Source organism: Mytilus galloprovincialis, chromosome 3 (genome assembly GCF_965363235.1).
Source record: "Mytilus galloprovincialis chromosome 3, xbMytGall1.hap1.1, whole genome shotgun sequence".
NCBI classification, from domain to species: Eukaryota; Metazoa; Mollusca; class Bivalvia; order Mytilida; family Mytilidae; genus Mytilus; species Mytilus galloprovincialis.
In genome coordinates this window covers 35,507,839-35,524,752 of record NC_134840.1, presented here as the reverse complement: position 1 = coordinate 35,524,752, position 16,914 = coordinate 35,507,839, and the positions used below count along the sequence as shown (strand labels likewise).

At 37.1% G+C, this 16,914-nt stretch overlaps 1 protein-coding gene across 7 annotated transcripts in view; it reads right to left on the bottom strand.

The window, feature by feature from the left end:
• LOC143067803 (myosin-VIIa-like) overlaps window positions 1-16,914 on the bottom strand; it is a 141,513-nt gene that overhangs the window by 102,822 nt on the left and 21,777 nt on the right. For all 7 annotated transcript variants that reach the window (XM_076241345.1, XM_076241344.1, XM_076241346.1 and 4 more), the window contains exons 6-7: window positions 13,664-14,238; window positions 11,792-11,941 (exon numbers count right to left, since the gene is read on the bottom strand). In XM_076241345.1, the coding sequence (XP_076097460.1) occupies window positions 11,792-11,941; window positions 13,664-14,238 (725 nt within the window). The remainder of the gene's footprint in view (window positions 1-11,791; window positions 11,942-13,663; window positions 14,239-16,914) is intronic.

Genomic DNA, 16,914 nt, shown 5'->3' with positions numbered 1-16,914 from the left:
TAACTATTTATGCAGTTCATATATAATCGTTCCAGTTTCCAGTTTTAAACGGAGGCAGAATTTTAATAGCGTTCTTGTTTTCTAAAGATTCTAAGTTTTGAGAATAAAGTTTAATAATGAATTTTAACTTTAAATAGGAAAGGTGCGTCAACTCGGCAAAAGTTGCCGTTTGTTTCGAATAGTAGGGTGGCTGTTTATATATCTTTTTATAGTATAAAAAGAGAGTTACGAAAATAGGGGTTTATTTATTTGTGTACTGTAGTATTTTACATGTATTTATATGGAGAGTTGCTGATATAATCTGTGTTTCCTGAATGTTGATTTTATGGTATTATCTTATGTTCGTTTAATCTATACGGACTATTGTTAATTGTTGATTGTTGTTTTAAGAGATTTATTGCTGTTAATCCATGTTCCAGTTGTTTTTAATATTATTGTCTGGTGAATAAAAGTTATATTACACTTGAAACTATTTTGTGTTTCCATTCAGAACATCAAACTAAAGTCTGAGCTGATACTTGATTACATTACATATAAAAATCTATCCGACTTACACACACACATAAAAAGGAGACTGGGCGTCGACCTAGAAACTATATTTTGGTGATATGCCGTTGTGGTAGCAGTACTATAGTAATTAATTTATCTTGAGCGTTTATATTTCCTGTGAAATTCTTTTGGTTCGTTGTTGGTGTCTGTCTGGTCTGGTGGTTAGTTTTGTCGGTTAGCTTGATAGGTTCTCACCGGTTTGCGAACACGTTACATTTGGCGTCGTCGACAGGATTCTATAGTTTCAAAGTAGAATTAAAAGATCCAGTATAAAAATATTGTTTTATTTTTATTTTTGTGGTTCAAACTGGTGAGAAAGATAAGTAATAGAGATGGCAGACAGAACGCCTCGGCGGGTCCAAAGTTATACCGGGGGTAGGGACGACCTGGAACTCACCCCCTTTAAAATTGTAGCCGGTACTCCCAGTGGAGAAGTTCAAATGAGGGTTCCGGTATCTGATTTGGGGGCTGGCCCTAAATCTCCTGAGATTAGAGGGAAAGCAGATAAGGGAAAAGGGGATATTCAATTAAGGGAGAAATATGCAGAATTATTGGAGCAGTTTGAGAAATTGAGCGAGGAGTTTAGGGTGACGCTAGATGGTTCGGACTCTGTGGATATTCTATATCCGCCTTCACATCCTAGGCAGGTGCAGGGGCGGAATAATCGCGAACTGGCGGCATCGGGCAACAAGGGGCTACACCAGATTAGTAGTACTGATCTTAAGAGCCCTACCATAGATCAGGGTTGTGCTAATGCTGCTGAGGGGTCCACAGAGGGGTTCCAATCAACCGGGAGTGTACCTGGGCCTGTGCATTCAAGGGATGAGACTTCGACCGCGCTTCTGCAGGAGCCGGCGGGGCTACGGGGCAGGTACCAGATTTCGTTAGCTGGTGGCAGTGAAAATCACATGCCGAATTGTGAACCTCCTCCTCAATTCAATGAAAATGTAACTACTATACCAAATACAAATAATTATGTTGTAAATCGCAGAATTAACGTACCTACTACAAACAAAAGTTCATATAAAAAGCCCCCCACTTATGATGGGACATCAAGCTGGCAGGACTACCTGGTTCAGTTTGAACTTTTGGGTAAAGGCAACCAATGGACACAAGAAGAAAAAGCTATGGAGTTAGCTACTAGTTTAAGGGGAGCTGCGGTAGCAATACTCAGCGATTTAGGGGTGCAGGATAGGGAAGATTATGATTGTTTAGTTTCCGCTCTAGCAGCAAGATTTGAACCCACAAATCAGTCAGAGATTTTTAGATCTCAAGTAAAAAGTAGGGTAAGGGAAAAGGGGGAATCTTTACCAGAGTTGGCTCAGGATGTGAAGCGGCTGGTTAGGTTTGCCTATCCAACAGCAGGGGTAGAGCTTAGGGACCAATTGGCCCTTGATTGCTTTATTGATTCATTAGGTGATGCAGAGTTGCAGTGGTCCGTCCATCAGAATGGACCAAAGTCGGTTGATCATGCCGTTTCGGCAGCTCTTAAATATGAAGCATTTCATGCTTCCCGCAAAAAGCAGGGTATGCCTAGACCAGTCCGTACTCAGAGTGAGGTTGCAGCTGAGCAGAATGAGATGGCAGATGCTGTGAGGAAGGTGGAGCAAACTCTGGAGAAACTAACCCAATTAGTAGGGGCGTCTAATAAAAATAAGGGGCAGGGTAACTATGACAGGTGTTATTGTTATTATTGTGGAATTGCTGGTCATTTAAGGAAAAATTGTAATAAGCGCAAGAAGGATTTAGAGGATACTGTACAACAGTGTCAGATAAATCAGGAAACAAACAGGAATGCAGAAAGTTATCACCTTTCGGGAAACGGGCCACGGCTGGGGTAAAGGGCCCTACTCCAGCGTCGCCTGATTTTGATGATGGGTCTAACAATTTGAAAATGAAATGTAGAAAATTTAATAATGCCTTGTATGTAAATGCTCGGGTGGACAGTATTCCTACTGCTTGTTTGATCGACACAGGATCTACCATAACTGTTTTAGACGCTAGGAAATTTCATCAGATTCCTGAGGCGGATAGACCTGTGTTGAGAGAAACAAGTCGGTTGAAAATGGCCGATGGTAGTATTGTACGCCCCCTGGGAAAAGCTGAATTTATTTTTGATATTGGTTCTAAAACTATAAAACATGAGATGACTGTGGCTGATATTGAGTCGCAAGTAATATTAGGTTTTGATTTTTTGTCCAAGCATAAATGCAGTCTAGACTTGGAAAAGGAAATTTTACGGGTGGGAAATAAGTCAATTAAATGTAATAGCGAAAATGCAGAACAATCAGTTTGCAGAATTCGAGTTGCAGACAAGGTTTTTGTTCCAGCGGAATCTGAAATTGTAATTAAATCTTTTGTAGAGGGTGATTCATTCAATGATTGTCTTGTTCTTATAGAACCGGTTAGTACCAGTATGAGTGAACAGGGTATCCTGGTGGCTCGAACTATAGCTAAATCAAAAAATGGTTTTGTTCCCCTGAGACTAATTAATATAAGTAAACAACCCCAAATTTTACAGAAAAACATGCAGGCAGCTGTGTGCGAACTTGTGGATTCAGTTTACTCTTCGGAAGCTGAATATGCAGAAATAAATAAAATTTGTGTTGAGAAAGTTCAAAATGTTGAACTACCAGAATATATGGAGCCTATTGTAAGGTCTTGTGACGGCTTGTCCGATGAACAAATGATAAGAGTTAAGCAACTTCTAGCTAAACATTTACAAGTATTTGCTAAATCCAAAACTGATCTCGGCAGAACAGACCTGATTACACATAAAATTAATACCGGTGATGCGAGACCGGTCAAACAAGCGCCGAGACGGATCCCATTAGCCAAGCGAGACGCAGCCGAGAAGGAGTTACAGCGCATGATCGAGTGTAAGGTCATTGAACCTTCGAAGAGTCCCTGGTCAGCAAATTGTGTTCTAGTAGAGAAGCGAGACAAGAGCCTTCGGTACGCGGTGGACTATCGTCTTTTGAACCAACTGTCAAAAAAAGATTCGTACCCAGTTCCGCGCATTGACGACGCGCTCGACGCGCTGGCTAGCGCAAAGATGCTGAGTACCGTCGATTTATTGAGTGGGTACTGGCAAGTCGCTATGGACCCAAAAGATAAGGAGAAAACGGCCTTCTCTACTTCGCACGGCCTATATCAATTTCGCGTCATGCCGTTTGGTGTATGTAATGGAGTGGCTACTTTTGAGCGCTTAATGGAGTTCGTTTTGGCAGGTTTAAATTGGCAGATTTGCCTAGTGTACCTAGACGACATAATCATCTTTTCGAAGGATTTTGACAGTCATTTATCGCGTCTGGATCAAGTACTCGATCGAATTGGCAAAGCTGGTTTAAAGATAGCACCGAAAAAGTGTCAGTTCTTTCAAGAAAAAGTAACCTTTTTAGGCCATGTTGTTTCAAAAGACGGTATTTCTACCGACCCAAGTAAAATTGATGCTGTTAAAGAATGGCCAGTCCCGCGTAATGTACATGATGTTAGGAGTTTTCTGGGAACTTGTTCCTACTATCGCAAGTTTATTCGTGGATTTGCAGACATCGCGAGACCGCTTCATCGACTCACGGAAAAACAGGCCCGATTCGAATGGACGCAAGAATGCCAAATCGCGTTTAACACATTAAGGGATCGTATGACAACTGCGCCTATCCTAAGTTACCCACAACAAGACTGTCATTTTATTTTAGACACGGATGCTAGTGGCTTCGGTATGGGAGCGGTGTTGTCGCAGTTACAAGATGGCGAAGAACGGGTATTGGTGTATTTTAGCAAGTCACTAAGTAAAGCAGAGAGAAATTATTGCGTGACCCGTAGGGAGTTGTTAGCAGTCGTTATGTCTATCAAGCAGTTCCATCATTACTTGTATGGTGTAAATTTCACCGTAAGGACAGACCATGGTGCCTTGACCTGGTTAATGAGATTTAAAAACCCTGAGGGACAAATAGCCAGATGGCTAGAGGTATTGTCTACCTATGATTTTGAAATTAAACATAGAGCGGGGAAACAACACGGAAATGCAGATGGTCTCTCTAGGAGACCTTGTTCGGAGTGTAACTATTGTTCCAGACAAGAGTCTAAGGACTCGCCCCTTTTAGGTTCCGAGCAAAGTGTATCTGCCTTACGGGCTGTTTCGAATGTTCCTGATAATGACGCTGAGCTTTTAACCTGGTTCCAGAGCAAATCCTTGTCGGAGATATCTGAGTCCCAAAACAAGGATTATGTACTTTCTGATATAATAAATTTAAAAGAAACTTTCCCCTCTAGGCCAAAATGGGAAAATATTTCAAATAAGTGTCCTGAAATAAAAGCATACTGGTCTCTTTGGGAAATGCTGGTTTTGAAAAATAAAATACTTTACTATAAATTTATTGAAACTGATAATAGCGTGAAATTGACGTTAGTACTTCCTCAAAATCTTAAGCCTGAAATTTTGACAATGTTACATAACGATTCCTGTTCTGGTCATTTAGGAATAAACCGCACTTTGGCTAGAATTAGATCGAAGTTTTTCTGGCCAAATTTAAAACAGGATGTGACTAGGTGGTGTGAAACATGTTCGGCCTGTCAAAGGAGAAAGGGACCCTATCGTAAAGCAAAAGCGGGAATGAAGCAGTACCTAGTTGGGGCGCCCTTAGAAAGGGTAGCGATTGACATTATGGGCCCTTTGCCTTTGACATGGCGCAAGAATAAGTACATCATGGTGGTTACTGATTATTTCACGAGGTGGGCTGAGAGTTACCCCATGCCCAATATAGAAGCGGAAACTGTTTGCCGTTTGCTTATAGAAAATTTTATAAGTAGATATGGGCTTCCTAAACAGATTCATACTGACCAGGGCAGACAATTTGAATCTGAGTTATTTCAAAACATGTGTAGAATCTTTAAAATAGACAAAACTCGCACCACCAGTTTCCATCCTCAAGGTGGAGGTTTGGTAGAGAGGTTCAACAGGATTTTGGAAGACATGTTGTCCAAAGTTATCTCCCGAGATCAAAAAGACTGGGACGAATGTCTTCCCCTGACTATGTTAGCCTATAGATCCTCTGTCCATGAAAGTACTAAACATACTCCAAATCTTATGATGCATGGACGAGAGGCGCAGCTCCCGATTGACTTACTATACGGTCCATCACCGGATGAAGCAGAACGAGTTGAGCCTCATGGTTACGTAGACAGAGTACAGCAAAGCCTTTGGAAGATTCACCAAAAGGCTAGAGACAAAATGGCTGTAGCTAGCACGAGGCAGAAAACGCAATATGATCTTCATATCTTTAAAAATAAATATACGGTGGGCACCCCAGTTTGGCTAAATGTCAAAATTAGAAAGAAAGGACTAAGTCCTAAGTTGCAAGACCGATGGGAGGGTCCTTATTTAATAATAGGGGTATTATCAGGTTTACTGTATACTGTACAGAAGGGGGCCGGAGCCAAAAATAAAGTTGTACATCACGACCGGTTAAAACCGTTCCAGGGTGAATTCACCAGCTGATTGTAGATACTTGTAGCCGTTAGTTGAAATTCATATGACTTTGGTCCCCGAGTCCTATGAAGGCTTATTATATAGGCCATAGCTTACTATTTGTTGTATGTATATATATAAACGGATAAGCTTAAGGGTTTCAATTTTTGTGTTGTTAAAATAGTTGGAATTGGTTTTGTAGTGTGTCTTGTCTTATTGTGTATGGCTGTGTTGGTGCTAGGCAGTAGCAGGAACTTCTAATAAATAAGAAAAAGGTGCAGCTCTCCATTATTTTTAGCTGTCCAATTCTTAATAGAATGTACTTTTTATTTATTGCAGATGAATATGCTTCGCACTAAGGTGCCTTTCACTGTCTACCAGTGCCCAAAGTGCCCGGTGGGTTTTCCAACCGCTGCCAGGTTACTAATGCATGAGGAGCAGGTCCATGGACCACAGGATGTATGCCCGTTTGCTGGATGTGGTGTGTCGTTCCCCAGACACAAGCCAGATCGTATGCACCGCCACATCCAGCGTGTACATCCTGTGTTGAGGAGAGGGTCACCAGCGGGGCAGTCGTCCGTCAATGGTAGAAGGAGGCGACCCCGTCCCACAGAATATCCTCCGGTGAGGGAATCCGAGGTGGTGGAGGAATTACCCAACATTAATTACTGGGCAGTACCTGGGCCAGAGGAGACCCTAACTGAGCAGGAGGAATCCTTGTTCAGTCCTCCCTCAAGGAAGGTGCTGATTACAGATGGGTTGCCGGAGAATGTGTCGGACTGGGAGGAGCCAGATGTGGAGCTGATGGAGATGCAGGGATCGCCCGGCAGGTCCTTGTTAGATGTTGTTCCTGTCACGTCTTCCGTTCCGTCTAGTTCCTCTTCCGTTCCTGTAGTGTCTGCCGTTCCGTCCTGTTCCGTTCCTGTCACGTCTTCCGTTCCGTCTAGTTCCTGTTCCGTTCCTGTAGTGTCCGTGGTTCCGTCCTGTTCCGTTCCTGTCATGTCCTTCGTATCGTCCAGTTCCTGTTCCGTTCCTGTCACGTCTTCCGTTCCGTCTAGTTCCTGTTCCGTTCCTGTAGTGTCTGCCGTTCCGTCCTGTTCCGTTCCTGTCACGTCTTCCGTTCCGTCTAGTGCATGTTCTGTTCCTGTAGTGTCTGCCGTTCCGTCATGTTCCGTTCCTGTCACGTCTTCCGTTCCGTCTAGTTCCTGTTCTGTTCCTGTAGTGTCCGTGGTTCCGTCCTGTTCCGTTCCTGTCATGTCCTTCGTATCGTCCAGTTCCTGTTCCGTTCCTGTCATGTCTACCGTACCGTCAAGTTCCTGTTCTGTTCCTGTAGTGTCTACTGTACCGTCCCTCATGTCTTCCTCTTCAGATTTCCTTGCCGCCCGGATTCCGGACTTTCCCAGGAGCCCCACAAGGGAGACAGAGGAGGACTTTGTTCCCGTTCAGATTATCCCGGCTGCAAGACCTGTCGAACATACTACATATGATTTCGAGATGCAGGACCCGAGGCTTTTCTTTGCGGGGGCACCGTCCTCTTACGTCAACTCCTGTCCTGCTCTCAGAGATATTAGGAACATGGCCAGAATTTCTTCAAACCGTACTCGTCGTTTTGTTCCGGTAGGGTTCGCATGTATGCAGAAGTTAGAGAGAGCCACCCTACCGGACGGAACTGTATACGAATTGACTTCGACATATGTTACTGATCCCAATTATAAGGAGATCCTTACCACTGATACCCAAACACCAACTACCCAAACCTGTAGTATTGGTGTTGGTTGTAGGCCCAGTCTATCGTTCGATTAAACATGCATGGGTAAGATATCTGAAATTTATATGCTATTATAAATTGTATTTTTAAGATTTAACAGTTTAAAATTTAAAATACTTAACTTGCAGTCAAATGTTGTTCTGTTAAGTATAGTTCCTTTCATGGAAATGTCATGGTTTTAGAATTAACTGTATAAAAATTTTAAAATGTGTAATAACAATATAAGTGCTTGTACTATTTGAATTGTATAATACTATTACGTTAGTAACAAGAACTTTACCACCAAGATTTCAACTACTATCCGGATGAAGAAGATACTTAGTGGACACTCTAGTAGTGATATGCTAATCACGAAATCACTAAGGATTTATTGTACAACATTTATATCTATTGTTCAAATTGCATAAATTAAGTTAAAACAAAGGGGGGATTCATAAAGAAAACTGTAGTTTAAATGTATATGGGTTATTGTATTATAGCAGTAAATGGGTGGATATAATTTATAGTGAAAACCATTACAACCTTAAAGTTCAAATAGTGTTTGTTTATTATTGATAGTCATAATGTTAGTTACTATGTGTATGTATGATATCTATGTGAAATCAGGTAGCGGTAGTTGTTACCAGTTACCGTATTTGGTTGTGTATAACCCGCGGTCGGGTCGACCACTTTTTGTAAGGAGGGGGTAATGTGACGTTTTTGACATATAGCACTGCCTAAATTTTTATTGATATTGTCTATATTTTGTTGAACTACTATTTAGTTAACCTTGTGAAAACTTTATGAATTATTGAGATTACATGTTTTAATTTAATTAGGTTGACATTGTTTGTCTATGTCTCTACCACGACTGTACTTTGTATTATTATATATAGCAAGGAGTGTGTGTATTTTATGTCATGATTACCTATGTATTGTATAAATGTTTTTATATCGTAAGTTCCAGAGTAACAGAAAGCATGGTTCTATGACCGGCAGCTTGTAATAATATGTACTGTTACTTTCACTTTTGCTTTAACCGGAAGTCACGTATTGTGGTAAATATAGTGACAATCTTGAGAAATCGTATGAATTGTATACTGTCTTAGATATGTTTTAGTTATATTTTTGTATGTTTTTCAATATAGAGATATATGTTAGAGCATTTTATGTAAGATTTATGTAGAATAGAGTTTTATTCTAAATATTGTAATAGCTTCTTACGAACTATTTTTGCACTGACGTTGCGCACCTTTTCACTGTAATCGGGCTGTTATGACGTCGTTTTCTAAGACGTTGAGTGCAAAGTTATTTACCTAATAAGGAAGATTCCTTATTTGGTCATGTCTTTTACCCATATTTGGAATTTCTCTCACGCGAAATAACAACACTAGCGTAAGATTGATAGTATTTTACGTCAGTTCCAGCTTGTCCCTAGTTCCGGATAGCAGTAAAATAAACTTGTCTCATAACTTTCAAGGTACAGTTTTTCTAAAGCAGCAGTTTAGTTCCTGTATATTGCACTTTATATGCAATATAACTATTTATGCAGTTCATATATAATCGTTCCAGTTTCCAGTTTTAAACGGAGGCAGAATTTTAATAGCGTTCTTGTTTTCTAAAGATTCTAAGTTTTGAGAATAAAGTTTAATAATGAATTTTAACTTTAAATAGGAAAGGTGCGTCAACTCGGCAAAAGTTGCCGTTTGTTTCGAATAGTAGGGTGGCTGTTTATATATCTTTTTATAGTATAAAAAGAGAGTTACGAAAATAGGGGTTTATTTATTTGTGTACTGTAGTATTTTACATGTATTTATATGGAGAGTTGCTGATATAATCTGTGTTTCCTGAATGTTGATTTTATGGTATTATCTTATGTTCGTTTAATCTATACGGACTATTGTTAATTGTTGATTGTTGTTTTAAGAGATTTATTGCTGTTAATCCATGTTCCAGTTGTTTTTAATATTATTGTCTGGTGAATAAAAGTTATATTACACTTGAAACTATTTTGTGTTTCCATTCAGAACATCAAACTAAAGTCTGAGCTGATACTTGATTACATTACATATAAAAATCTATCCGACTTACACACACACATAAAAAGGAGACTGGGCGTCGACCTAGAAACTATATTTTGGTGATATGCCGTTGTGGTAGCAGTACTATAGTAATTAATTTATCTTGAGCGTTTATATTTCCTGTGAAATTCTTTTGGTTCGTTGTTGGTGTCTGTCTGGTCTGGTGGTTAGTTTTGTCGGTTAGCTTGATAGGTTCTCACCGGTTTGCGAACACGTTACAGTACTTTAACTTATGGGGTACTCATTTTCTTTGTCAATGGTTTTACAAAAATAAACAAATGTTGTCCAATTTCAGACATGGAAAGATTCCACTGTAGGTTTGATTACATGGATAAGGTCATATATAAACCAACAAACTATGAACTAAATACATATTTTTTAGTCCAACTTCTGACCGGATTTTACACATTTAATCTTAAAAAAAATCTAAATTGTATGACCGTTAACCTTGTTAGGCAGCAACCATTTGATTTTCTGGGGGGGGCTATGGTTCTTTTTGGAAAAAAAAGTTTGTTTCCAGTTTTTGGAGAAAAAAATAATTTGTTTTTTGATTCTGAGAAAAAAAAATTGTTTGTTTCACCCTCAGCTGCCACTATATCTAATGCTAAAATTGAAAGAAAAAAATTGTTTTCGACATGTCGCGAAAAAAATAGATTGTTTTTCGCCGCAGGCGAAAAAAAAAGTTTGTACACAAAAAAAAACCATAGCCCCCCCCCAGAAAATCAAATGGTTGCTGCCTTATTCTCATCAAAATAAGTTTTGTTCCATGAAGGTCTGATTATGTGGTGATGATATGGGATATTAAATGAAGTGTCATTTTTTTCATAATTCTCATACGGAAAAAAAACCCATTATTATTTCAAATTGGGATATATGAAATAATTTAGCATAGCTGAATCAGGTTTCCAAAAAAATTTTATTTCATTAAAAATATTGTAATTTTTTTTTAGTAATAAATTATAATGACAAACAAATGAGTGAATGAACACCTTCTTTCACAATGAAGCACAAAAAAATATAAAACAATATATGTTTAATAATATATCACAAATATTTGTTTCAGAAGTCTTCAAATAGGTCCTTTTATTTTTTCATTCAGAAAACTAAAACCCTTTTGCTAAAACCATGAAAATTCCCTCAGATAAAAGTTCTTTCACAGTAAATGCAATTGAATCTAATTTCAAAAATGATAATGGCCAAGTTTGGTCCAATTTACCATTTGGTTTTTAAGTAATTTATTTTTTATTAAAATAAAGTGAGGCCAGAAGCTCACAACTGCAAATCACGCCATGTAAGCATATTATCATCAAGTATTTTTAAGGACACTTTCCTATTATGCTACACAACATACTTGAAATGTGTAACCTTAAAATAAAGATGTCATACTTGACAATTTATGACCTAATTAATAACCTCTGATTGATGTGTTCACAACAAATTATGCGTAACTTTACTACAATTATAATGTACCAGTTGCTACTCATTCTGTACTTAAAAAGTAGTAAGACTACTCCCAGTGTAATGCCTTATGATCAGTATCTTGTCATGCTAGGGTCTAAGGGAACAATACCCATACTTTTTGAAAATGAGTAATTTAACATGGTTATTTAACCCCTTTTGTGAGAAGTAGAACTTGACACAGATTTTGGATACTGAATAGCAAGGAAAATTTACTTTCAAACATAACAAAAGAAAAGATTAAATAATAACCTATAGTGTTCATGATTTTTATTCCCAGCCCTTTATAGCTTACTGTTCAGTGTGAGCCAAGGCTCCATATAGAAGACCGTACTTTGACCTATAAAGGTTTTTCTTTTACAAATTGTGACTTGGATGGAGAGTTGTCTCATTGGCACTCATATCACATTTTCTTATTCTAAGAAATGTTTATATCTATTACTAATTTCTATAAACTGTGAAAAAAGTTACAATAAATAAATATACCTCAAAGTTCTCAAATCCAAATATATCTAAAACTCCTAAAAATCTTGATTCATGTTGCCCTGGGTTCGTACATTTATTGATAGCATCTACAAGCCAGGCAAACGATCTCGAGTATAAGGCTTTGGCCATTGCATGACGATTTTCACTCGCCTAAAACAAAAATAGGACATTATTTAACAATGAATAACAAGTTTTTTTCCAGCATGGGATTCAATATCCATATGATTACATTGTTCCTGTGAGAAACGTAGAAACATATCACTTCATTTATATGTTTAAGTTTAGTGTGACGTCCATTTTCACTGAACTAGTGCACAATTATATTTAGGGGCCAACTGAGGACCACCTCTGGGTGCATGTTTCTCGCTGCCTTGAACACCCATTGGTGGCTTTCCGCTGTTGTCTGCTTTTTGGTAGGGTTGTTGTCTCTTTGACATATTCCCCATTTCTATTCTCAATTCTTATTAATTTAGCTTTTATGAAGTGATTCATTTACAAGAATCAGATTCATAAGTCTGAAGGCTCTGTTAAGGGAGAAAATAAAAAGGAATGCTAGATAACAGCCTGAATCCTCCTTTAAAAGGTAAATTAAAAAAAATAAGATTATAATAACTATTCTACTTTAATTTTTAGATAAAATAAATTAAAATAATCAAAATTCCACAAGAGTACACACACAGTTAAAATGAAATTATTTCAGGTTAACATGTGTGTCTACAGTTATCACTCAAAGGCTAAGCTCATTATCAATGATCACAAAGCTCATAATCACTGATCTCTGAAAATGAGGTCAAGGTTAGATGAAGTCTGCTAGATAAACATATATACACCTTACATTCTTTCTTTTTCAGATGTGGGGTTAGAATCACAACCTCAGTGCAGATGAACTACTTAGTTCACATGCTTTCTGAGAACACCTATTGAAATGAGGTCAAGGTTAGAAGAACTCTGTCAGACTGACATGTACACCTTACCATCATTTTATACACCATATATATATTTGATGTTTTACCTGGAATATCTGAGAAACTAATTACTTAATCATGAAATCATAATATTGACAAGTGAATCTTCAACCGTGAAAAGGATGTAAATGTCAGAAGAATCCTGTCATTAGGACATGTACACCTTAAAATCATTCTGTACACTTACATGTATCAAGTTGGAATAACAGAAAAGAAAAGATGATGTGTATTAATTATTGATACAAAATCACTAGACACACATGAATAAACAATAAAAAAACAAAGGAATAGTGCTGTTATTAATGCTGTTCTTCATCAAAGTCAGTGAAGCCTTCCTCTCAGAGCAAAACCTCTCACATCATATCAAGTTCAAGAATACTGTAGCACTGGTCTTGACCTATTTCCATACTTTATACATATATATCATAGAAATTGACCTTAACAAGGAAACTTAGCCATGACTAGTGAATCAAATTGAACAATGTACAGACATGTGATGTACACCTTAAATAGTTGAATTATTACCAACAATTTCTGAGAAACTGACCAAATCTCAAAGTATAGACACCAACTAAAGTATCATCAATTTCAGGTCAAGTTGATGGAAACCCTGTAGGACAGACATCACATTTTTAATATATAGATTAGGCTGTTGGTTATCTGTTTGAATGGTTCCGCACTAGTCATTTTTTGGGCCCTTTATAGCTTGCTGTTTGGTGTGAGCCAAGGCTCCCAGTTGAAGACAATACTTTGACCTATTATGGTTGACTTTTACAAATTGTGACTTGGATGGAAAGTTGTCTCATTGGCACTCCAACCACATCTTCTTATATGTATGTTCATTAGTCCAGTATTTTGAACACCAAATAAGTTAGTTTTAAGTGATATCAAGTAGTTTTATATATACCTCTTGCACTTTAAACGGAATGCTTGTGACTGTTCCCCGAACCTGAATTTGTCTATATAAAAGAGAATCTGTTAATGGTTCTGCTTCAAATCCTAATAACATACAAATCATGTCTAATATCTCCTTATCCTTAGATGTCAAATCACTTTTTTCTCCTTCTACATCTTCAAACGTTAAATTACCTAAATGCAATATTGCGGAAATCACAGAAAATATTCCATCCACCATCTGATCTGGAATTTTTAACACATTCATAGCTAAACGTAATCTATCAAACATTTTTGTATCATTAACGCCATTTAAGGTTGTACATCCACTCTGGCTTAAATAATAATAAGTATTTATTGGCTGAACAAAAAACTGTTCCCTGAATTCAGCACTTGCATCAGCACCAGCAATAAACTGATAAAAGACATGGTAGTTACGTTCATTTTTGGATTGGAATGTAATCCTGGACTGTTCCAGTAAGTAGTCTTGTACAATACATCCTTTAATTTGTTGAGAATCATCAAAACACACTTGCATAAATTTTCCAAAACGACTAGAGTTGTCATTTCTTACTGTTTTGGCATTACCTGCAAATGTAAAAAAAAAACCACATAACAAATAACTCTTAATTTTTAAATGTGACCCAGACAATGAAATAATTTGTTGCTGCTAATAGCCTCAAAACATGATCCTTGCAGCTGTTGTTCATTCAATTGCTTACTCTAGTATAGTAGTAAACCAAACATCAGAAAAGAAGATGTCAAAATAAAAACAGGAGTTAACCTTCAGTATCTGATCAACATTAATTGGAATTTTGAAATGTATAAAAAAAACAAGAATGTGTCCAAAGTCCATGGAGCCCCACTCGAACTATCATTTTCCATGTTCAGTGGACTGTGAAATTGAGGTCAAAAATATAATTCTGCATTAAAATTAGAAAGATCATATCATAGGGAACATGTGCTCTAAGTTTCAAGTTGATTTGACTTCAGCTTCATAAAAAACTACCTTGACCAAAAACTTTAACCTGAAGCGGGACATAAAAAGGTGCTAGATGTACATCAATGAGACAGTAAACCAACAACATAAATATCTTAAAGCCATATAGAGGTCAGCATACACTGTAACAGCAGAAAAGTGTAATTGCAATTCTTAGGTTATTTTGTAAGGTTGTAATGGAAGAGTTTTTGGTTTTAGATGTGTGTCCATCAATGAACATCATTTAAACTCCCTGTCTGTTTTCAGGAAGTGATATATCTACCTAGGACTTCTTTCAGCTTTTACCTAGGAGTAGAACATCTGATTGGATGTATAGGATTTATTACCCAAGGATAAATCTAGTGAGGACATCTGATTGGGTGTATAGAGTATAGACTATAGGATTCATTAACCCGAAGAAATATATACCGTATAGCGGGTTATAAATTTTCTCGGATAGAACAAATACGCCAAAATAAATTCTGCCAATTTAAAAGGGCATATGCAAAGGTATTGATAAAAGTTTTGAATCCGCCAAAATAAAAACCGCCAAAATTTTTCATATAACTTATTCAATGAAAATCGGAAATTTTACATCCGCAAAAATAACCCGCTGAACATAACCAAGGACTTGTATATGGCTTGATAACAAGTATTTATTGATCTAAGTACAAATTTACCAAATTATTTTGCTTTGGTTTATACAAGACATTTGTTTATCCTAAAAATTATAAAGGTAACTTGGGTGTATACACATGATACATATACATTATTTGTGTTTGTAACTATGTGTTGTTTATTATATTTGTAAAAGAATATTGTTTTGTAAATAATGACGACTTCAGTATGTATACTAAAGAAATTTATCCTGTAGAACTTACTTTAAATAAAGCTAATGATAACAATGACCACTGCCCTTTCCTCGATCTTGATATCTATATCATAAACGGGAAGCTTAATACAAAAATTTATGATAAAAGAGATGATTTTTCATTTCCTATTGTTAATTATCCTTTTTTAGATGGTGACGTTCCCTTGTCACCATCTTATGGTGTTTATATATCTCAACTTGTACGATTCGCTCGTGTATGTAACAATGTATTAGATTTTAGCGAGAGAAATTTATGTATTACTGAAAAATTATTACACCAGGGTTTTCGATATCACAAACTGGTCAAAACATTTACTAAATTTTATCACCGGTATAAGGAAATAATTCGTAAATATAACTCAACATGCAGACATCTTATACGTTCAGGTATTTCACATCCAAAATTTTATGGAAATATTCTTTATAAAGCACAAAAATGTCAGTATTCTCCTCAGAAACTAACAAAACCTTTAAATAGACTTATTAAAAGGGGATATAGTTACGATACTGTTGTCAGGTCATTAAAGATTGCATATTTTGGCTTTAACATTGATTCACTGATAGGGTCTTTGCATCGGAACTAACACATTTACTTCTAAAAAAACAGTTGTTGGCATGACACGGGTTATGTTCTTCTCATATATTTTATGATAGTATGATACTAAACCCCTAACGGGAGGGATTGTACCTGATATTCATATGATGAAGACATAATCTTTCAATCAGTTTAATTGAGGTCTGGAGCTGGCATGTCAGTTAACTGCTAGTAGTCTGTTGTTATTTATGTATTATTGTCATTTTATTTATTTTCTTTTGTTACATCTTTTGACATCAGACTCGGACTTCTCTTGAACTGAATTTTAATGTGCGTATTGTTATTCTTTTACTTTTCTACATTGGCTAGAGGTATAGGGGGAGGGTTGAGATCTCATAAACATGTTTAACCCCGCCGCAATTTTGCGCCTGTCCCAAGTCAGGAGCCTCTGGCCTTTGTTAGTCTTGTATGATTTTAAATTTTAGTTTCTTGTGTATAATTCGGAGTTTAGTATGACGTCCATTATCACTGTACTATTATGCATATTTTAGGGGCCAGCTGAAGGACACCTACGGGTGCGGGAATTCTCGCTACATTGAAGACCCATTGGTTGCCTTCGGCTGTTGTTTGCTCTATGGTCGGGTGGTTGTCGCTTTGACATATTCACCATTTCCTTTCTCAATTTTATATATTACAATGATATTATATTATGCTTCTTGTGAGCCCATTTTATGGAAATAAAGCATCTTCTTCTTCTTCTATACACAGATTTTTCCACCATATTCTTTAATCTTATTTACAAAGGTTTTTCAATTAGATATAATCAAGTTTTTCCTTACCAAATATTAAATCTTCCAATGGCCCTGAATTGGGTGATTA